Genomic DNA, 23,183 nt, shown 5'->3' on the forward strand with positions numbered 1-23,183 from the left:
TTAATGCATCTGCATAGGATCTATATGCTATGGAAGCCATATTAAAGCCAATATGTTTTTCTTGAGATAATCTTAAAATATTTTTATTTTGATCTCTCACCCTACACAATCCAGAAGTAGAAGAATGGTTACCCCTACAATTTACACAGCTATACTTTTGGAATTTTTCTTCTTTTATTGTTACTTTCTTAAGTTCACAATCTTTTGACTGGAAAGGACCTGCACATCTGAGACAAACTGGTTGTGGTGCCCTGCACTGTGCCTGCATATGTCTATACTTTTGACACTTAAAGTACTGGATAATATGCCTTTGGTACCCTTGAACTTCTCTTTTCCTACCATATAGCCATAGAGCTGAGGGCAAGAGATTATTTTCAAATATAATACAGACTGATAGGCTATGTTCTAATTGTTTTGTTTCTCTATTAAATCTTTTTACTGATTTCACATTAGCATTAGACTCAGATTCAAGATCACTTTTAATCTCTTCTTCAGTGGTTTCTTTAGGTATTCCTCTTATTACTCCTTGACATCTGGGTTTAAATTCCTCTGCTTGGACTTCTGTTTCACCTATATTTTTAATTGTCAATGCTTTTGCTATGGCAGATTCAGTTGGAAGAAATATTGTGACTCTCTTTTTATCTTTGCTCAGTTAATATTGAAAGTGCTTAGTTTAAAGGCTTCTTTTAGGCTTAAAGTGGTTTCTCTTTCCACAGGCAAGATTTTTGTTTCAAGTTTGCTTGACAAGATTACTCTATTGTCAAATCTGTCAAGAAACTAGATTCCCTTATTTTTTGGGTGGTACTAAGGAGCTGTGTAGCACTTTTAGCAACTCTATTGTATTCCTCAAGGAGGGTTGGGGATATAGCTCTTTTGGCTACTTTCCCTAAGTCATGAGATAGGCTAATCCTAAATTATGGAAATTTATGATACCCTCCACTTCTTTAGGGTTTGCACTGCCTAAATTCATGGCTCCATCTGAGGGAAGAAGTGGGTAATTTTCAACTATTGAATTCAAAATTTCAAATGAATTTGAAGTAGGGACTGTAGCAATGAATCTATTTTGAGTGTGGTGAGATATAGATTTGATGCTGACTGTATTGACTATTGTGGGGGGCTAGAATGTGACATATGGTGATTATCTTGCCTGATTAAATCCTGGTGTCAGCTTAATCACCGAACCCTGGAACTGTATAGGTTGAGACATAGGTACAGCTTGTGGAATAAATGTTGTGTACATGGGGGCCTACCCCTGGTCATTATTTGGACCAACTACATTTGGCCCCACCATCATTCCAGGAGAGTGACTTGGATCCCAATTTACCTGCATCCCAGGTAAAACACAACACTATACCCAAAAAAGAACAAAAATATCAAACCCTCAAATCAAAAAACATACCACTCTGAGCCGTTTTCCTCAAGTCTCATATTTTTCAACGCTTCCTTTCGCCAGATTGGCAAATTTGTTTCAAGCCCCGATGGCTTATTTCTCTGGGCTGGGGCGGGCGTTTTTTTTTTCGCGGGCTTGGGGCGGGAAACTGGGCTTACTATTTTTTGAATTTGGCTTGTTTTGGGCTTTTTCTACTCAAAAGAATAATAATTTTATTTTTTCAAGTTCAATCTTTTACAAAACTTTCGAGGAAAGAAAGCGAACGGATTTAAGGAAAAGTTTAACTATACCCTACGATTCACTAAAAAACAAGAAGAAGCTAAGTAAAGTGAATCAAAAAGAACTATTTATTACGGCAGATTACTAGTTACAACTAATGAGAGACATTTCAAACAGTTCGTGGTAACAAACTGTAGTAAGGAGCGACCCGGCTCAATAGTAAACGAAACTCTAAAAACGGAATTTTGATGCTAAAAGATACATTAAAAGAATCGACTTTTCATGTTGACTTTAAATTATACAAGTTTCATCAAATTTAATACTTGTCATAAAAGTTACGAGCCTGTGAAAATTTGCCTTATTTTGGAAAATAGGGTGAAACACCCCCTAAAAGTCAAAGAATCTTAACGAAAATCACACCATCGCATTCAGCGTATCAGGGAACCCTGTAACGAATCAAACAGTTCGTGGTAACGAACTCTAGTAAGGAGCGACCCGGCTCAATAGTAACCAAAACTCTAAAAAATTGAATTTTGATATCAATAGCTACTTAAAAAGAACCGCATTTTAATGCTGATTTTAAATATATAAGTTTCATCAAGTTTAATCTTATCCATCAAAAGTTACGAACCTGAGAAAATTTGCCTTATTTAAGAAAATAGGGGGAAACACCCCCTAAAAGTTGCAGAATCTTAACAAAAATGAAACCATCAGATTCAGCGTATCAGAGAACCCTACTGTAAAAGTTACAAGCTCCTATCTACAAAAATGTGGAATTTTGTGTTTTTTGCCAGAAGACAAATCACGGGTGCGTGTTTATTTGTTTGTTTTTTCTTTTTCCCAGGGGTCATCGTATCGACCAAGTGGTCCTAGAATATAGCAAGAGGGCTCATTCTAAAGGAAATGAAAAGTTCTAGTGCCCTTTTTAAGTGACCAAAAAATTGGAGGGCATCTAGGCCCCCTCTCACGCTCATTTTTTTCCCAAAGTCAACGAATCAAAATTTTGAGATAGCCATTTTGTTCAGCATAATCGAAAACCATAATAACTATGTCTTTGGGGATGACTTACTCCCCCACAATCCCTGGGGGAGGAGCTGCAAGTTACGAACTTTGACCAGTGTTTACATATAGTAATGGTTATTGGGAAGTGTACAGACGTTTTCAGGGGGATTTTATTTTGTTTGGGGGTGGGGCTGAGGGGAGGGAACTATGTTGGAGGATCTTTCCTTGGAGGAATCTGTCATGGGGGAAGAAAACTTCAATGAAAAGGGCGCAGGATTTTCTAGCATTACTATACGAAAACAATGAAAAATAAACATGAAAACGTTTTTTTCAAATGAAAGGATGGAGTAGCCTTGAAACTTAAAACGAACAGAGATTATTACGCATATGATGGGTTCTAAAAATACTTTAGCATAAAGAGTGAGGTATTTAGGAGGAGATAAATACCTCTCTCTTTATGCTAAAATATTGTTAGTAATTTCAACTATTTATTCTAAGGCCTTTCTGATTCAGGGGTCATTCTTAAAGAATTGGGACAAAACTTACGATTTAGTGTAAAGAGCGAGGTATTAACGAGGGTACAAACCCCCTCGTATACATAATAAAAATATAAGATTATGAAAGTTTGTTACGTAAGTTAACTCTTAAGTTACGTATATTTTTTACTAATAAAAACATTCGTTAAAAATTAAAAGTTTTAGTTACATTTTTAAGTAACCGAAAAATTGGACGGCAACTAGACCCCCTTATATCTCAAAACGTCTGATCGAAACTAAGAGAAAGCCATTTAGCCAAAAAAAGAATGAATATACAAATTTCATTTTAATAATTTATGTGCGGAGAGCCAAAACCAAACATCCATTAATTCAAAAACGTTCAGAAATTAAATAAAAAAAACTAATTTTTTTTAGCTGAAAGTAAGGAGCGACATTAAAACTCAAAACGAACAGAAATTACTCCGTATATGAAATGGGTTGTCCCCTCCGCAATCCCTCGCTCTTTACGCTAAAGTTTGACTCTTTGCCACAATTCTATTTTTTAAAACAATTAAAATCTTATTTATAGTTAGGTTAGAATAGGTGGGGTTAGGTAAAAAAAAGTGCTTAAATTTGAATTTGCGATAAAAGCGATTATTATATTCGTAAAGAGCCTGCAAAGCTTAAAAGAAAGTACAAAATACTTTTCTAAAAGAGCAAATTTAATTGCCCGATTCTCAATGCTTCTTCAGATAAATATAGGAATATATTTATCCTAAATAAAGGAAAAACATAGAATATATTTGCGAATTCATGAATACAGCACCTAATAACACCTTACTTTGAAAAATATAAATGTCTATTTTAACCATTTTTTGTAGGACTAACAGCACTTTTTTTGAAACCAATAAGTACGTCATTACTGCCTCTGAAATAGGAGGCTCAATACGCGTATATTTTTTCGGTAATTCTAAATCAATTGACTATCTCAGAATTTTCACACAATAGATTTTTGGCTTGAATCGTTGTTTTCACCACAAAATGCTTGAAAAATGCCACTTTGCTATGGGACAGTCTTTTTGGCCAAAATAAATATCTATAATAACCGTTTATTTTGTAGGATTACCTGCACCGTTAGAAACGAATGTGTCACCGTAAAGCATTATTGCCCCTTCTGCACCCCTCTTCACTCCTAAGACATTTTTAGATATATATTTTTTTTAATATGGTGATATCCAATTCAACTTCAACCACTTCTGACAATGGTTACAACGGTTCCACCTTCGATTCCACTGGCTTCCATCCCCGGTTCAACCAATTCCAGATCCATCAATGTCCCTTCCGATACCAACTCCAAATCTGGCTCCGGTTGCATCAGTTCCAGATTTCCCACTTCTGCCCTCCGATTTCACAATTCTGATCCCGTCAATTCCACTCCAAATTCCAAGATTTTGTATGCGACTGCCTCCGTGGTAATCTATGGCTGACAAATGACTCCCCTCTGGCCCACATTATCCCGTCAAAGGGTTTTCTGCAAAAAATTAACGTGGGGAGGAGGGAATTCGGCCTCCAATCACCTTCAATTACTAATAAGGGCACTAGCCCTCTCAATTTCCAATAAAATGAGCCCTTTTGAGGTTTCTACAACACTTTTTATAAAAAACATTGTATGTCCCTAGGGCATATATTACAGCCTTTGTCCTTGAGGACTGTGGGAGGGGGGTTGTGAACCTCAAAGACATAATTTCCAAACCTTTCAACAACGCTTAACAAAAGAATATCTCAAAATTTTGATTGGATTAAAAAGGGCACTAGCCCTGTCAATTTCAAATCGAATGAGCCCTTTCTGAAGTTTCTACAACACCTTCTATAAAAACCTTATGTGTCCCCATTTCATAACTTACGACCCTTGCCCTGAAGGCTGTAGGGGGGGGAGGCGTGTCATCCTCAATGACATAATTTCCAGATATTTCAACAATGTTGAATAAAATGGCTATCTCAAAATTTTGATTGAACGTGTTTGGAGAAATGGTGGGTGTGGGAGAGGGGTTATTTGCCTTCTTAACACTTTGATTATTTAAAAGGGTACTAGCCGTTTTAATTTCCAAACGAATAAGCCTTTTTGAAGTTTCTGCAACAACTCCTGCATGTCTAAACAAAAAAATACATAGTGCCAATATCGTTTTTTCCTTAGACAGCGCTATTGCGCTACCTATGACTAAGTTAAAGCTAAAATTTGGAGAGGGTAGCTACCTTTCGGTTAGTTTTGACACTGATTAACTATAGATTGAGAATTCAAGCGGAGCCTTCCAAAAACAGTTGGATATAAAACCCCATATTTTAGAAACTTATTTGTAGAAAACAGATAATAATTTACATTTATGTAAGTAAAAAAAAAAAAAAAAAATCAATAAAGTTCAAATTATGCAGTGTCGTATTTTTGTCAAAATCCTGGGAAGGGGGGGGGGGGAACTTAGAGGCAATTTGTCCAAATCAAGTGAAAATGACAGTGAAAACTAAAAAAATATCCATTTATTATCATAAAGCCAAAGATATACCTGCTTCTCTGGATAGGTGAATTATTCAAACTTATCTTAGTTTTGACAGGATTTTTTATTTTTTTTGCAGAAACTAAATTTCAGCTGAAGGAGCAGAGAAACTGAGGTCTGGAGGTGGTAGTTTAACCTTTTTCATTGGTTAAAAGAAGAACATAGCAGTTCTTTTCAGTTTTCTTCTATAAGAACCAAGATTTTGGCTTACTATTTTCTGGACAAAATTTTTCAACAATTTTTAGTAGTATACGCCATTTTGAAAATATGGACACATGCAGTATATTTTGATTTATTTTCACAGCTTAATTTATCCTGAAAAATAAACTCTCTTTTCTGTTCTCCAAGACATTGTGTCATTGGATTGTGTCAATTTTGACATTGTCAATTTTGATTGTGTCACAAATGACATTGTGTCATTTATATTGGTAACCTGGATAAGCTGACACCCTCTTGATTTAGTTTTATAGTAAGAGCAGAAGTAGTAATAGCTGTAGGCCTGAAATTTTCAACTTAAACCCTTCAAGGAATCTTGAGATATTGCTGAGATGTCTTATTGACAACTAGCATGCACATAGCGCCTTTTGATTCTGTTTTAAAGCAACGTAAATTGAATTCCACTCCATTTTAATCGCCAAGGTCTTTTTGGTTGAAGAAATTAATTTCAAATATTTTCAGTTTTTGTCTATAAGAATCAAGATTTTGCCTTAGTATTTATATGCTGGACAAAATATTCAATAATTTTTAATTATGGACGCCCTTCTGACAAGCTGGATACATATGGTATATTTTCGCAGCTCAGCTTATCCTGAAAAATAAAACTCAATCCTCATATCTGTTCCTAAGAAATTTCATCTGTTTTTTTACAACCTGGATACACTTACAACCTTTTGATTTAGTTCCATAATAATAGCATAAGTAGTTATAGCTGTAACCCCGTAAGTTTCATTTTAATCCCCTCAGATGTTCTTCAGATACTACTGAGACGTCTTATTGACATCTAACATTCAGGTAGTGCCATTTGAGTCCATTTCGTATATGTTTATTTTTTCCCGAGTTTCGACGTAACACCTTAAATTAGGTATCCTTTTTTCAGACCACACTGTCTTTATATGACGAACAAATAAACGTTCCAATATAAATATTTCTATTTATTTAGACAGTTAAAGCGGGTACAAGACCGGTTCTCAGGACTTGTGATCGAAATATCTAGACTTTTGTATCTAGATAAATATCTAGACTGTCTAACAAATGGATTATCCCAATTGATAATTGGACGCGTATTTGTTTTATTATGTATAAATAGAAAAAGAGAGACATTATTATTTTAGTCTCAGTGAAAAACCTTCCTTTCATCACCCCTTTTCCCCATTTAAAGGAATTTCTTTGGCGATTCTAATTGCTAGCAAGGGGGTTGAAAAAAAGCAGTTTTTCTGCCAAATTTTCATTTTATGGTGAAGTTGCGTAAAGTAAGGGGATCTTCACAGGACAATGTAAAGATTAAAGCTCTTAGCAGAATGAGATGACAGTGGTAGTTGGAATTGAAATAAGGATTTTTATTATTTAAGATTCTTCTTACGAGGTTTAAGCAAGAGTTTCAAATGGTTCTTAAAACAACAGTTTATCTTAAGCTAAATAATATGTTTGATACTCTGAAATTTAAAACTGTTTAGCCATTTATAAAAAATAAAATGTGTTTGAAGACCTTGGTCTGAATAACAAAACATTTTGGAGCATTCAAATAGCTTAATGCCAAAACCACCAATCATATGCAAACTGATAATTTACATTGCAGAAGTTGAAAAAGAACACAACTAAAAATCTTCGACAAATTTAAACTATGAATATCACTTGTTTGTTGTGGGTTTGAGCCGGACTCGCCAAGCTGAACATTTATAACCATGCCCGCGATTATACAAATCAACAAATATACTTATAACTGTAAACTGTCATTACCCTCTGACATACAGGGTCCCTAATTTCCGATAAGGAATCACTCTGCATGTAATTTTTATTAATTACTAGAGTTTAATTTTAGTGTTTTTGTAGTATTTGCTTTTGTAATTTGGGTGTCATTTTAAATAGCAGTATTGATCTGAATTTTACAAAACAATTTTTTTTTGAAAAGTAAACCTGCTAATAAGCTATTGCTTTACAAGTCATATTTCATTGCGCTGAACTTACCACGAGAAAATTATGTTTCAGGCATACGACCTCAAAATATTACTTATAAGCCAAATAGATATAAATATAACATATTTGAACCCTCTATAGATACAAAAAGTACTAAGAGGAGTAGAGAGCAAGATAAAGTGAAAAACAAGAAAGAGAGATACATAATAGAAAGGTGAGAAAGAAACTCAAAGAATTCCTCCCAATTACTTCAACAATATATCTTATGGAAACCCTTCCCAGTTTCCGCACGAAAATAATCATCATTTTGAACAACCTAACATCGGATTAACTAACATTACATTACAAAAAACAAAACAAAAAACAATTAAACGTGAGTTGTTTATTCAATATACATTTACCGATATTTTATCCTTATAATTTTTAATTTATTAAGTTAACAAAGTAAAAACATTTAAAATGTATTCCGTTTTTTAGTAAAGTGCAAATTATCTCATTGTTTAGAGAAGTAATGGAGGTTTCCAGCCCTATTCATGTTCATTTTTGCCGGTTTTGAGGTTGATTCGGGTATTTAATTTCTGTTAATTCTGGGTTTCATTGATTTATTCATGGCAATTTGTAGCAGTTTTACGCTTGGAAAAATTCTGAATTTATTTTTTGGCTTAAGGGATCTCTTTACTTTTCTTTGAAAACAATGTTTTTTGAAAAAAGGTTTAAAATTAATTTCTGTTCCATTTTAATGGCATTGTCTTTTTTTGGAAAGATAAATATTTTATATCTTTGGTTTTTTTTTTCTATAAGAATTCATAGTTTGCCTTGCTGTTTGTGTGTTGGAGAATCTTTTTCAACTATTTTTAATCCTGACAAAAATAGTGTTGTGTCATCTAATTTTATGTCTGCTCAAGTTGACCAGAAAAAAAAACTTAATACCATTCCCAAAAAAATCTATGCTCTTTGACAAACTGGATACAATTACATCTTTTTAAATATTTAAATTGTAAGAGCAGGATTGGTAATAGCAGTGGCCTCGAAAGTTTCAACGTAAGAGTAATTTTCGATATATTTCTGTTGTGTCTTATTAACAGCCATACACGCATTTCCTTTTGATTAATTGTTAAGCAACGTTTAATTTTAGAACATTATGGACTAATTGCTTAATTGTGGGGGGGGGGACATATCTAACATCTCTAGAGACATAGTTACTGGACTGTTCTAATATACTGAACAAAATGGCTGTCTAAAGCTTTTGACTGGATCTGTATGAAAAATGAATGGGCTTCTGAGGAAGGCTGCTTACCCTTCGATCTCTTTAGACTCTCAAAGAGTACTAAAATTTTTTAATTTCCAATCGAACTAACTCCTTCAAAAGTCAATGATATCGCTAGCTATTAAAGAGGGACACTGCCTTATGATACTGCTTTTACATATATGAGGGAGTTCGCCCCCTCGTCAATACCCCACTTTTTATACGAAGTTCGAATTTTGTTCCAACTCTTTGTCCTCATATACTCTTTTGAAAACCTGCATGCATATAGTTTTTTTTTTTTATTGAAACTCCCCCAAAAACTTTCACCTCAATATCCTTAGCGTCATTAGTTCCAGTAACCGTAATGTTAGCATTGAATACATATAGTGCCTTCTTGTTAGATCAGGATCTACCGTAACTTACCCTTGAAGGTCCGACTTTATAGATGTTTTTCAGGTATTGCTAACTACTTTGATATAATCTTGTTAAAGTTATGTCAAAGTTTAGGATTCTATAGTTGCTTAAACGGAAGAAAGCTGTCAGAGACGCTAGGCAATCTCTTTAATACTAAATATGTTAAATTAATGTTCAAATGTATTTTTGTTTACTTTAAAAGGCTTACAAAAGGACTGAAATTGTGGTTCAATTCATTAAAGAGGCTACAAGCTACCATTTAGTTACATGAAGTTTAGCATAGTGTTCTGTAAATTGATTTGTATCAAAAATGTTTACAGTGTTTTATTCATCAAATTATTTATGCAAATTTAAGAAAATGGATACGAGCTTGTAAAGAGGTTTGCTGAATTAAAACCCCATTTATATAAGAAAAACATATGCAACAAGTCGAATGTTGCATATGTTCGATATGTTAGAGATAAATACCTCTAACAAATAGAGATAAATACTTCTCTAGCAAACATGTTAGAGGTATAAAGTACACGGTAAACCTACTTTTGGTCATTGAAGGGCATCTGGTCATTTATTTATTATTATTAAATAATAATAATAAATAAATGATAAATTACAAATATTTATGTGTAAACAATCATATTTGTGAATAAATTATTCACATACTGTAAAAAACAGAATAACTATGAATATTTGCTGAAACTAATAGGAGAAACTGAAAATTCTTTGCGCTTAGTTTTATTGGTTAGGACACTAAAATGCACAGAAGTCCAAACGCGCTTTAAAGTCCGTTTCAACACTTTAAAATTTTGAGGTAAGCACTTGAAGAGATGAATTTTACTATCCTCAAATGCAAGTATGAAACAAAAACAAAGCGGGAATACTAAAAATTCGAGGTAAGCACTTGAAGTGATCAATTTTATTATCTTCAAACGCAAATATGAAACTATACCAAAACGAAAAGATCAAACCCATTTTCTCAGGCTCGAACATAAAACTTATGGACTCTTATATATTTGGAATTAGGTTAAAACGCAGATTATCTTGATGCAATACTTGTTATTAAAAACTCTTCTTTTGTGTCAGTGAATATCAAACAGTTCGGTATCACAAAACTGTGTCAAATTGCCTCAACTAAACTGCGCTTAAGACTACAAATCCAGGATTAATTACAAATAAGTCTTGGTCCATGTGAGCATTATCTGATGCCATTATAAGACTAATTCCTGCTTTGTACAATGTGAAACCTTGAGGTACAGTAACAAGGTCCCCAACACGACGGTGATAGTCCTTTAATCGATTCCAGTTTGCTCTTCGAGCTTCTTGGGAGCGTAGGCCAGGAGGCCATCGACTTTCATTTGAATTCTCAATCAGAGTCTTAACCATCTCCAAAGGACATCCTGAACCGGATAGCTCTCTTTCACTCACTTCAAAAAGAAAAATCCGTTGAGATTCTTAGAACAATATTTAACAAAATAAAACTCGGCTGAAGCAAATCTCACTATTTGCAAAAAGCTCAGTCTAACCAACTTATACTTAAACCAAATTCAGGGAGGGGCAGTTTTCTCCAAGTCCTAGCAAATCACGCCCCTGACTGATTGGGATGAGTCCACTCAAAGACAAAAAAGACAGCATTAAAAATTGATAAAGAATAAAAATAGTACAAAGAAACCGAGCGTCGCTCTGTCCCTTATATTGTTGCAGAGTATGTTATAAAATAGTATCAAGCAGTTTTAAGCTTTTTTTTGGGTGGGGGGGGGGACAATTTTCTCATTCCTGAAGTACTTCTTTCGGAAAAAAGGGGTCTGGATTAGGGGCTAGTTGGCCTATAATATTTGTAAAGTTCTATATTATGCTGATACTGTTAGTTACATTTTCATTAAGATCCCTCGAGTTTTTGGGGGCGATAGGTAACATTTGATAGGTAACCTATAACCTAATGAATTTTATGTTTTTTAAATTCGCATCACTGAAGGTCACTAAAGGAAAAAATCAATTTAATAGCGGAAAATTCTAACCCATACTCCAAAAGTTGTACATTTCATGAATCGTGAGTTAACAAAGGAAACATGAAAACCAATGATATTAAAAGTTATTTTTTTTCTTTAAGCTTTGTGGCACACTGTATTACAGCTCTTTCTCACCTCTAATAAACACTGCGGTATAAATTTCAATCATAGATTCCCCTGATGTTAGCAGAAACATTTATGTAGGCATTTTTACGTAGGCTGAGAGGACGTCTGTTTGTTACTCCTAAGGAGTGATTATTAAGCATCAATGTCTACACCATAGAACTCAAAGCTGTAATAAAATATGAATACTTAAAGGCGAGCACGTAACTACCGAGGCTATCAAAATACAATATATTTTATTTGTATAATTTTGTTTAAATATATTAAATATAAAGTATTATATACTCTATTCCTTAGGTATATTCGCACATGAAAACTGCTATTTGCAACAATTTTTCTTTCAAGTTATTGAAAATTACTAAAATTTTAGGAGAATGCTACACTTTTGTCAGTGTTACTAGATTAGGCCGTGAAAATAGGCAGAATTAATCATTTAAACTCTACAACAGTTTATATACATTAAAAACTCAAATATTAACAGTCTCTCTATTCCCTTTTATTATCAAGAGGTGGGACGTTCCATTTATTTTGTGTTTTCTATTGACTCTTATTTAATATATCCAACTTTAAAAGCTCTGCTCTCTGTTGGGGGCTAGTATAAAGACATCTATACTTCAAAGCAAAATTAGCCTTCTTGAGCTACTTGGTCCAAGGAAAGAAACAATTAAAATTCAAAACACATGTTATCAATAACAAGAAAATAATTAAAGAAAAGTGGAATATATACAATATTAACCATGGGGTTTACATTATAAACAGCAAGGAACACAAACATAGTAACAATATTATTTGTTGTTCCACAAATTGTATATCCACAATTTGTGGATGGTGTTGGTCTTTCACAAATTTGCCAGAGGATTTGGCCAGAGACTCATATAATGAGTGGTTGATTTTTCAATTCCTGTAACTTTTTGTTCAATGTCAAATTCCCATATTTTATTCAGCTGGTAGTTCAAAGTCATCATTATTGCCCTTACATTGCATTAATTCAAAACAACTCAGAATGACATACCGAAAGGATATATCTTAATTCTCTAAATTTTTTATTATGACAATATGTTATTGAGCAAAATAAATATGCTCTCATTTAAGAAGCTTAATTCAAGCTAATATCTAAACTTCAGTGCAATTAGAAAATTCAAATTTGCACAATGAATATGACTGTTGCATTTGGCTGAAGCTATTCATTCTATTAGAGTTCTCAGGAATAATGAGACAGCTCTTTAGAGACTTTGGTTAGAAAAGCAATCTTTGGGATAATAATCTTCAAAATTTCCCTTATTGGCAGTAATTACACTTCATATGAGTGAGTTTTGCATGTGAGATTTCTGAGGAAGACAACTTTGACAATTTAGAAACGTGGCTGGCATATACAAGAAATAAAATTACCTCTAAAATCTCATCGCAAGGGTTGCAGATAAAGATACCAATCTGAAACCAACTCAACCCCTGAATAGTCTTAAATTTTGTTAACCATCTGCTATCTGCAAGTACTGTGCCCTGGAAACATAAAAATATTAATTAGCTTATTCAGTAATATTTGTCCACGAGTGTTTACAAGTATATATATATATAAATATATATATATATATATATATATATATATATATATATATATATATATATATATATATATATATATATATATATATATATATATATATATATATATATATATATATATATATATATATATATATATATATATATATATATATATATATATATATATATATATATCAAACTGTTGAGGTAAATAGTGACGGCTTTTATTCGGTTCACCTTCCAATAAAGTTGAAAATAAATTATTCGTTTAATGCATCCAAACAGCCAGATAAAGTGGTTTTATATAAAAGACTGGAAAAAAGTTAACCAAGAGAGCTTTCGTTTTGAATGCGACAGAATATTAAATAAAAAAAAAGTGTCCTTTCATTTGTTGTGCACACACTGAGGCCGTAGTGAAAAAGAAATAGCCCTTGGACTTACCACCTATCTTGAAGAAATTAACCATGCATTAAAGTGTGCTGAAGCTTCAGCTGTCCCGTGCAAGCGTGTTAGGAAAGGCTGTCAAGTTCAAGGTTGGTCAAAAAACCCTTCCCTTATGTCCACGCACGAGCATTCTAAAATTCGGCTGAATATTTGGAGGGATTGTGGCAGGCCGAAGTCTGAGACTGTTCATGGTTTGCGGCAACGTTCTAAATGTTTTTTTGCTAAAATGCTAAGAAGACATAAGGCTGATCTTACTGCGAAAAAGGCACATAAAATTGCAGAGAACCCTTCAAAGCTCTGAGAAAAATTTGATCACCCTTGTGAATACATTTGTGCCAATAATATTCCTGAGCCTGAGTGCATAAACTATTATAAGCATGAGTTTATTTCTCCCGATCCTGCTTTTGAATCAAAATTTGTGAAAGAATTAAGTACTTGTCTGAAAAAAAGTGATGTATTGTTTTATCGTAAAAAACTAAAGAAAAGAAACTCCGCGGGAGTCGATGAAATTACTGCCAGACATTTTGATTATGCAAGTGTTTTCTTTTTAACTATTTATCTATACTTTTTCAAATGTCTATTGAAAATAGAGTTGTTCCTTATTAATTTTTAGTTGGTCAAATAACCCCTATCCCGAAAAAAGGCAAAAAGGACCTTACAGCGTGTAATTCGTTCTGACCAATTACAGTTTCTCGTACTAGTTTTAAATTAATTCATTCAGTTATTTTAGATAAAACTGTTTCTAAATGTTATGTCACACCCCACGAATTTGGTTACCAAAAAGGTATTAGCTGGGACCATGCCCTTTTTGCTTTAATGAATGTTCTTGGTGATGAAGAAAGAAGTAGATCCTAAATTATCCTTTGTGCTTTAGATATTGCTCGAGCTTCTGACTCTGGCATTTTATCCCAAGTTTTACTTGAACCGTATAAAAAAGGGGTAAATATTTGTATAGTAAAATACCTTCTGTACATGTACCATCACCTTAAGTTAAAGGGGGGATCTTCCCTTTTTGATATTTTGAAAGAGTCTGTCAAAGTGGCCTTACGTCACCGTCTTTATTTAATAGCTCTGTTTTACATGCCTAAAAATCTGCTAATTTTAGTTATATTTACCGTGGATTTAATTTGTCATTAATGACATTTACAGATGACGTTTTGAACTTAAGTCGTACTTTTAGTCGTTGTGAAAACACGTTTCATTAGCTTTATAATGAATATAAGGTTATTCTTTCAAAATAGAAAAAACTGCCGTTGTAGCTTTCAATTTCATAGAGACAAATGGTCCTACTATTTTATTTTTAGCTAATGCTGAAGTCCCCTCTTCTCAAAAATAAGTTTACCCTGGAAAAAAATATGAAAGAAATAGTGAAATTATCTCTTGAAAATTTGAAGAAAAACTGAGAATGGCTTAGGCTTCTATTGTATATAATATTAGAACATAGTTAAATTAAATCTCGCGAAAATTTATAATAGCCAAGTTGTACCTCATCTCCTTTCTCTTTGTCCAGTTTGGCAGTTTTTTAGTGAACCTCAGGAACTATCTGTTTGTAGAATATTTTTTCGCTATGTTAAGTTTCTTTTCAGTTACCCTCCTTGGACTAGAAATAGTTACTTCATGAATAAAATGTGTCTAGTTTTGCCTATATTTGTTATTGATAAAAGAATGCCTAGTTTTCGTTCTTCTATGTCTCTCATCATTGGACTGCGTTATTTATTTGATTGTATCTTGGTGTTAATTTTTTTTGTATTCATTTATATTTTTTTTATTACTCCATCTTAAGGGCATTTCACGCTCTTTTTGTAAAAGATGAGTTGCAAATAAACTAAATTGAATTGAAATATAAAGAATCACCTGATTTACTGCTTGACTTTGTCCAACTGTTGGTAACAGTTGCAAATCTGAACTGGTTGGCTTCTTCTCTTTGTTTACTTTTTTTAATGCATCAATTTCTGCTTTAAGTAAGTCCAATTCTGACAGGATCTTGGACATTTTTTCTTCCTGTTTTTCATTATTTTCTTTTTGAACTATTGCCAATTCATTCTTCAGACTTTGTATACAGTTATGATTGCCATATTCTTCAAAGAGTATTGTAATTCCACATCCAGATTGGCAAGTAATAGGTCTTTTAGGGTTAAAATTGCATTCAAGAAGATGTGCTGCTAGTCTTTCCAATGTCAATGAGGCAGAACATCCATGTGTCTGGTTGCTACAGCTCAAGGTTAATCTACATAAAAAGAAATATATGGTAAAGACATGAATGATATTACTCAGGATAGCCAAGTTTAACTAGCTTAGAGCAATGAAAACATTTTCTAACTTTGAGAACCATATGTGACTGTTCTGATAATTGTAAAATCTTCCCTTGTTCTGGCTTTGCATGCCCTATATATTTACTAAATCATGGTTGCAGCAATAGCTGCAATCTGTAAAGAGTAAACTACATTCAATAGTAACCGAAAGTCAAAAATCGTATTTTGAAAATAACTGTCAAATGATATTTTTATTTGTTTAAGTTATAAAGGAATGCAAAGTAAGTTGTAAAGGAATTCATGTTCACTCAAACAATAAAAATTCATTGCAGAAACAAATTTTCAGAAATTCTTAAAAGAGCTGAAATCTCTTCAAACTAGTGGCAGATAAAAATCAAAGAACGCTATTGGAATCCCCAATTTCAAAAACCCTAACTCTGGGTTTTTGGGCCCGAATGCAGTAAAGACAGAAAAATCTTTTTTGCAGTGATGAGTTCGTTTTTTCGACTTTTCTTTCCGCCAGGGCAAGCACGCTACCACAATCTCATAAGAAGATATTGAATGGCTCACTTAAAGCCATTCATCATATCTACGTGTTTTTTTTGTAAGTTCTTCTTGATAATACCATTGCAAAGCACCATACACGTTACTGAAAACGAACATTTTGGTTCTATTTCTGGAGTTGAAAGGCTGGGAAGTGTAACAAGGGTACCATAATAAAAACTAAGACTGTATCATCATGAATAGGTCAAATGACAACTTTTTAATGATCAATGCTCTTAAACTTGTTGTGAACAACGGGATTAAAAATCTTCAGTTAGTGATACGTTGCTACTTGATTAAAGGACATATACACATGATTACTGACTGAGTCCAAGGAAATATTGAGAATAAAATACATGCCAAGAAGGCATTTATGACTCAGAGGAATTTAATGCCTCTAAATAAACATAACTTGCCAAGAAATGGCACGCAAAGATTTCAGTGATTTGAGAATTGAAAAGGAACTCAGAACTTTCCCTGTGACCTATATGACACAGTTGAAGGTCAATCTGAAAAGAAACGAAATCAGTGAAAATTACGACAGACTTGACAATCCCAATGTAGACTATGACTTCTCTTGAAACGGAAATTGAGATTGAATACCCCTTTACCACCTAGAAAAATAAGTACTATAGGCACAAGTTCTGATAAGAAATCAAAAATTGTCAAATGACTGATCTCTGTAATACCCCCAAGTAGAAATGAGTTTCAGCTCGAAGCGCCTGAGTGTGGCTTGGTTTCAGACCTTGTTAAAGTGGCTGATTTCCATTCTATTGATTTATTGAATATAATCAGTATCACAAGAAAATAGGGTGGTCTAAATTTCCTATTATATTTCTTATGGTGTATAAACAATGTATACGCACGAAACTTTCTAAAGCACATTTTAGAAACAATGTATATAATGAAATAGCCAATTTTCACAGGAATAGAGTCAATCTTCTGCAAAACAAGTTAATCTATAGAAATCAGTATGAAAACTGATTGAGAAGTAGTATTCATTTATACTTTTTGAAGTATGGTTGCAAGGATGAAAAAATAAACTTCATTTAAAGTTTGATAAAAAATAAATTGACCTTAATGCACTAAATAAAGAAAAAAAAACTTCACAAAACTCATCTAGCCTGAGGTCTTTTAAAAATCAGTTTGTATATATCTGCAATATATAGAAATAAATAAATACCTAGACAGAAAATTCCTCAAGATCCTTGGAGCAGGCTTCAAAGCATCAATAGTTAAATTTGTTCTGTCTATAGGACAAGTCTGGCTTGATGTTAACCACTCAGTAATGCAAGCATTACAAAACACATGTTCACATATTGGAGCCTTGAATATAAATACATCAATTATACAGAGGCATATGAAGAAATATTAAGAATTGAAGTAAAGTTAATGGATTCTCCCAGTATCAAAACTAAAAATATATACAAGTACGCACTGAAACGCATTGAGGTATATTAGTCTGGTAAAACTCCAATTTGTTTTTATGACCAATAAAGTAAAAAAAATAAAACAGATAAATTAACTAACAAGTTTTGAGAGAATGTTGCAGCAAGGGGATCAGTGTGATCCATTTCATATGTAGGAGGATATGAGTTTCACTTCCACTGATTGTTCATTTTTTATAATAAGTTTCAATACTTGCCAAGAAAGCAGTGATTATCCATAGAATCCTTCCCACATTCAAGCAAAAAGTTGGGATAAAAATCTTGTCATTTTTTATCTCTTGTAGTTGACAAACTCTTACCTCTAAGAGTTGATCCTTGTGTGCTTAATTTTTGGCAAGTAAACTGTAAATTTCTATGAAGAATATTTAACTTAGGGATCAGACAATGCTAAATATTTTCCTGATTTTGGATATTTTTCTGAAGATCATAGGGGATCAAAAGGTCAATTTGCACTCTCCCAATTTAAATCATTTCTATTTTTTTTTTTTTTTATGAACAGGCATTTGATTCAGTCAACAAAAATGATTTAGTGAAGACTGAAATATAAATACTTCAGAAGATAAGAGGAGCATAGAGGGAAACCTCTCAAAGTTCATTGAATTTTGTTCACCCTTTCCTCTAGAATTCTTAAATCATAAGCATAATCTAAGTCCACAAAGTTTTCCTCCCTATTTAATTCTGTTCTCCCAATGCTTTTCCTGTGCTTCTTAAAAAAAGTCCACAAAAGTGATCTATATAAAGTGGGATATAACACAACCCTGCTGAACTCCTGACTCAATACAGAATCAGCAACTGACCTCATTTCCTACCTTAATTACAGCAGGACTGTTCTCATACACATCACTAATCACTTTAATGTATATATCTGGTATACCATACAAGGATAAGACATTCACTAAAGCTCTGTATGAACTGTATCAAATGAATCGAACAATCCTCTACAATTTCCAAAACTGCACTGTTTTTTCTTTAAAATTTGTCTACACTGTCTCAGTCTAAAAAGTATCACACTACTAAGTAATTTGCCACCCACAGCGACCATTTCTTACAGTTGTTTAATTAGTGTTTTCTTAAAATTACTAGGTACAGTACTTCCTCTTTTTCAAAAATCATATTTATACCAAGAAAAATCTTTAGATTGCTCCAAGCTGCAATTTAAGGTAAATTAAGGTAAGGTAATGAGTTTCAGAAACTCTTTTAGCCTTGCAGCCACTATAAGAAACTCATTTACCACATTACCAGTACCTAGGCCCTTATTATTCTTTAATCATTATAGTACTGTTTCTAAATCTTCCTTGCAAAACACATCTTCCTTCATATCAAAGGAATTATGAACTTTTCATTTCCCTTTGCATCTTTAGCTTGGTTTTATACATTCTCAAAATGTTCTACCCATGTCTATACCTATTGTAATTTGATAAGAATGTGCTAAATTGCTAAATTATTTTTTTCATTTATTTTCTGAGTGAAGGGAGCTGAAGCTCTTAATATTCTTTTTTTTAGAAGCATACTTTTAGTTTTTCCTCTAAGTTTATTCTGTGGTAAGAGATTCCGCAATTTTCTTTTCTTAACTCAATGTTCCCTAGTTCTTCAAGCCCCCTCAGGGAAGGGGGTCATTTTGTATCTCCAATATCCAATGATGATAGCCAGAATGATATCAAGATTACTGTCTCAGAGTCCCAAATCTCCAAAACTAATACCCAGCCAAATGATGATTTTCAGACAATGGGCAGAAAACAGAAACGTAAAGAGCCTTCTAAAGGTCCTCCTGAAATAATTGGAATCTCAAACTTAGTGCTACCTATGAAGATAAAGGACAAACCCATTATCCTTTTTACTCCAACAGTAAAAGACAAAACATTTTGTATCAAAAATGTATCTAACATTCGAATGAATCTTTTCAAAACTTTTAGATGTATCTTCATTGTGAATGTAAACAGAGATGGTTCATTAACAGTTATGTTCCTTGACAGAAATGAAGCCTGTAAAGTTCTTAACCTATACAAAATTGGTAATATCTCTGTAACATAAGAATGGTGGAAACCACAGAAATATTCAAAGAAAATAGTATTGTATAACATACCATTAGAACTGTTAACTGAAGACTTGAAAGATGGTTCTATGAACAACAAGGGGGAAATACTGGAGGTTCTTGAAGTTCATTGTATGGGAAAGCAAGATTTTAATGAACTAATAAGCAGTAAGAGTGTCCTCTTTATCTTACCTGTCAGTTCCCAATTTGACCCGATTTTCCTTTTTGGTCAGCTAATAGCTCATATAACATACCAAGAAAAGTCTCTCCAATGCTCAAAATGTTTTAAACTTGGTCACTCATCTAAGTACTGTTCTTGCCCTGAATTGGGGTGTCCCAATTGCCTCAGTAATCATTTCTAGTTTACAGAAAGTTTATGTACTGAAGGTCCTAAATGTACAAATTGTGATGTTAGTCATCAATCAACAGATCACAATTCATGTCCAAAACATGTTCAATGGGCTAAAGTTTTAAGGATTGCCCAGCAAGAAAATGTTCCTTTCCCTATAGCTGTAAAGGAGCTGGCCAAGCTCTCCAAAGTCCTATCAGGTCTAAGATCTAATGAGGCTAAGGAAGTGAATTTAGCCCTTCCTCCAAAGCCCTAGCTACAACTCCCCCCCCCCCAAAAAAAAACAAGATCAGGCACCACTACCTCCTATAAAGACATCTCTCCCACAGTTGGCTAGGGAGCAACCTAATGTTTCAGAGTTCAATTGATTCAATTGAACTCTTTCAATCAAACATTGCAACCAATGTTTCAATTGATTCAGGGTTCAAGGTTTGAGGACATCTTTTTGGATTGAACCTATTACTAATATTTGGTAAAGGATTATCATCACTACCTGACCCATAGCCAATATTTTCATAGTAATTAATTCAGTGCCCAAAGAATAAAAAATAAGCGGATTATTTTCAGACTTGAGTGAAAATTCCCATGGGAACTGTGAATTCTCTTACTGATATTTTCATGACCTATGTATGATATAGGTCAGGATTAAGCAGTTGCAAAAATAATTATAATTTCCGATATTATAGACAATTGCGTTACAATAAAGGGGAGAGGAGAGAAGTAAGCAGAAGGGTGGGGGAGAGCTGTTTGTAAAAACCGTGGTACCCACCGGGCTTGTCCCTTAAATTGCAGGGACAAGGTAGACAGCCTCCAACGCTTCCTTTACTTCTCTCGCAAGTGAACCTTCAATCTAGAGAAAATGGGAACTGGTAATTGGTGCAAAGATGAACTTTTCTACAATCCTATCCTGTGCTTTGTACAGAAAAATCTTGCTAACGGAGTTTTGCCCAATACAATAAAAGAGTACATGGCCGATTTCTTCAAGTCTTCTTCTCTTTGTGAGACCCATATATTGCTTCTTTTTTTTAAAGCTTTTTCCAAATGAAGTCCCATCAAAGCGCGTAGGAGCCATTGCTGCATTGAACTGTGCTTTGGACATTATTTCTTTACTTGTAAAGTGCGATTCCTAGAACATGAAGCTTCTGGACTTTATTATCAAATGTCCCAGTGAAGTGCCAATGATCCCTGTTGATGCCTTCAGTACCATCAGTGCCTAGGTGAACTCTTGTCTTGAACAGCTGCGTGATATTGCGTCCAAGGTTACTGAGGAGAGTCTAAGCTTGTAACCCCTACTCAAAATACGAAAAAACCGTCCTACGCTGTCATTGTAAGGAACCCACCCCTGGAGCTCAGTGACCCTATCCTTTGCATGAAGAAGCTCGAAAACGTTGCGTTGGATGCATGAAGACGTTGTATGGTCACAACAGGATTGTGACTCTGAAATCTAAGTCACACAGCAGAAGCTGGGTTGTGATGGTATGTGATAAGCACTCAGTCAATACGCAGGCTGCAACTGTTACTAGCTCCATTCCAAATGTTGAAATCAAAGTAATTGATGAAAAGCCTTTAGCAGTTGTCTGTGAAATACCCCATAACTATTCAAGAGCTGATTTAGAGGCCACAGTAGAGGGACTTATTAGTTATAATCAAATCGGCAATTCTCGCACTTTTTGCCTTGAGTTTATTGACAAAGCCGCTCTAAACGCGGTACTGGATTCGGGAATCCGTATTGGGTACGAAATTTTTCGCGCTAAGCCCTTTCAATCCATTCCACGTCAATACTTTGCTGTCAAAGTACTGATCACCTGATTGGAACTTGTCCCTGCTCACCAGCACATCCCAAGTTTTCCAGATGTTCTGGCCCTCATGTGAATTCCAAGGAAAACCCTTGCCAAGCCTTGCCAAAATGTGCAAATTGTACTATAGAACACTTCAGTTTTAGTCCAAAATGCAAAGTTCTCTGATCAGCTCTCAACAATGCTAATAAATGAATACTCAAACTCTGTTTAGCTTTGTGTCCCTTAATATTAACGGTACAAAAGACAAGGATCTACTGATTAGTGAGCTGCTTGAAAATGATTTTGTGTTTTTACAGGAGCACCTTCTCTCTAAAGTGAATGTTGATAGCCAAAAGCGTTTTTGGACCTATTATGCCTTCTTGAGAGCCACCCAGAAAACCCGTGGCAGACCATCAGGAGGTCTGGCCATCTATTTCAAACATAAGACTCAGCTGATATTATTGCAAAGTGACGCTAGCATCTTAGCAATAAAATGTGGTGATATTGCATTTATAAACATTTATTTCCCTGTAATAAAAAGACTCTGCAGTCATTGTCAAGTTAAATTGTGAAAACACCAATGTTCCGCTTTATGTATTGACATTGACCCAATTCTTATCATCTATTAAAGTGCCTTTCCACTTATTGCAGACATCTGTATGTACAACTTCAACTCGGATAGATATTAACTCGTATTATAAGCAAATAGTGTTCTGTCTAAAGTCTGCTGCTAAAAAAGCTGTCCCCTCTGAGCGCGTCCAAACAGGTACTTGCAATCCCATTTGGAAAGTTGATCCTAAAGTGAAGATGGCTAAACAAAAAGCCAAGTTCTGGCTCTGTGTGTGGATAGCCTGTGATTGTCCTCCTTCTGGTTCAGTACATCAACTAAAACAAAAAACCAAATGAGAGTACAAATATTCCCTCCATAAAGCAAGACTGAATGCCTGGGATGGTCCTTGTGACAAGAAATCCTGGGATCGTGTTATAAACAGTGTAAAGAGTTCACCTCCAATTAATTTGTCTCTTTGGCTATGTGACTTCATTTCTCATTATAAAAATATTTTGCTTTCATTTAATATTAATCTCCAAAATCATTTTACAAAGCTTGTCAACTCAATCCTCCCAATTCGTATCAACCAATCTCAAGTGTTATTGGTGGAATCCGGTGTTATACTCCAAGCTCTAAAGCAATTGTATAAGTCTGAGTCTCTCAATAGTGATGGTCTTTGCTTCAACT

General features: G+C 34.0%; 2 protein-coding genes across 8 annotated transcripts in view; both read right to left on the reverse strand.

The window, feature by feature from the left end:
* The window catches only part of LOC136038125 (F-box/SPRY domain-containing protein 1-like), a 46,447-nt gene extending 45,019 nt beyond the window's left edge, over nt 1-1,428 (reverse strand). For 4 of the 6 annotated variants that reach the window (XM_065721150.1, XM_065721149.1, XM_065721148.1 and 1 more), the window contains exon 1: nt 1,400-1,428. The gene's annotated coding sequence lies outside the window, so the exon portion shown is untranslated. Of the gene's footprint in view, nt 1-1,324; nt 1,345-1,379 lie in introns of those variants that run through there. The other 2 variants (XM_065721146.1, XM_065721147.1) reach the window with 2 other exon arrangements.
* Nucleotides 1,429-10,145: 8,717 nt separating this feature from the next.
* LOC136038127 (E3 ubiquitin-protein ligase NRDP1-like) overlaps nt 10,146-23,183 on the reverse strand; it is a 155,716-nt gene continuing 142,678 nt past the window's right edge. For both annotated transcript variants that reach the window (XM_065721152.1, XM_065721151.1), the window contains exons 2-5: nt 17,523-17,665; nt 15,399-15,771; nt 12,945-13,055; nt 10,146-10,850 (exon numbers count right to left, since the gene is read on the reverse strand). In XM_065721152.1, the coding sequence (XP_065577224.1) occupies nt 10,848-10,850; nt 12,945-13,055; nt 15,399-15,771; nt 17,523-17,665 (630 nt within the window). In that variant the 3' untranslated portion in view covers nt 10,146-10,847. The remainder of the gene's footprint in view (nt 10,851-12,944; nt 13,056-15,398; nt 15,772-17,522; nt 17,666-23,183) is intronic.

This window comes from Artemia franciscana, chromosome 17, assembly GCF_032884065.1.
Source record: "Artemia franciscana chromosome 17, ASM3288406v1, whole genome shotgun sequence".
In the NCBI taxonomy this organism is placed as follows: Eukaryota; Metazoa; Arthropoda; class Branchiopoda; order Anostraca; family Artemiidae; genus Artemia; species Artemia franciscana.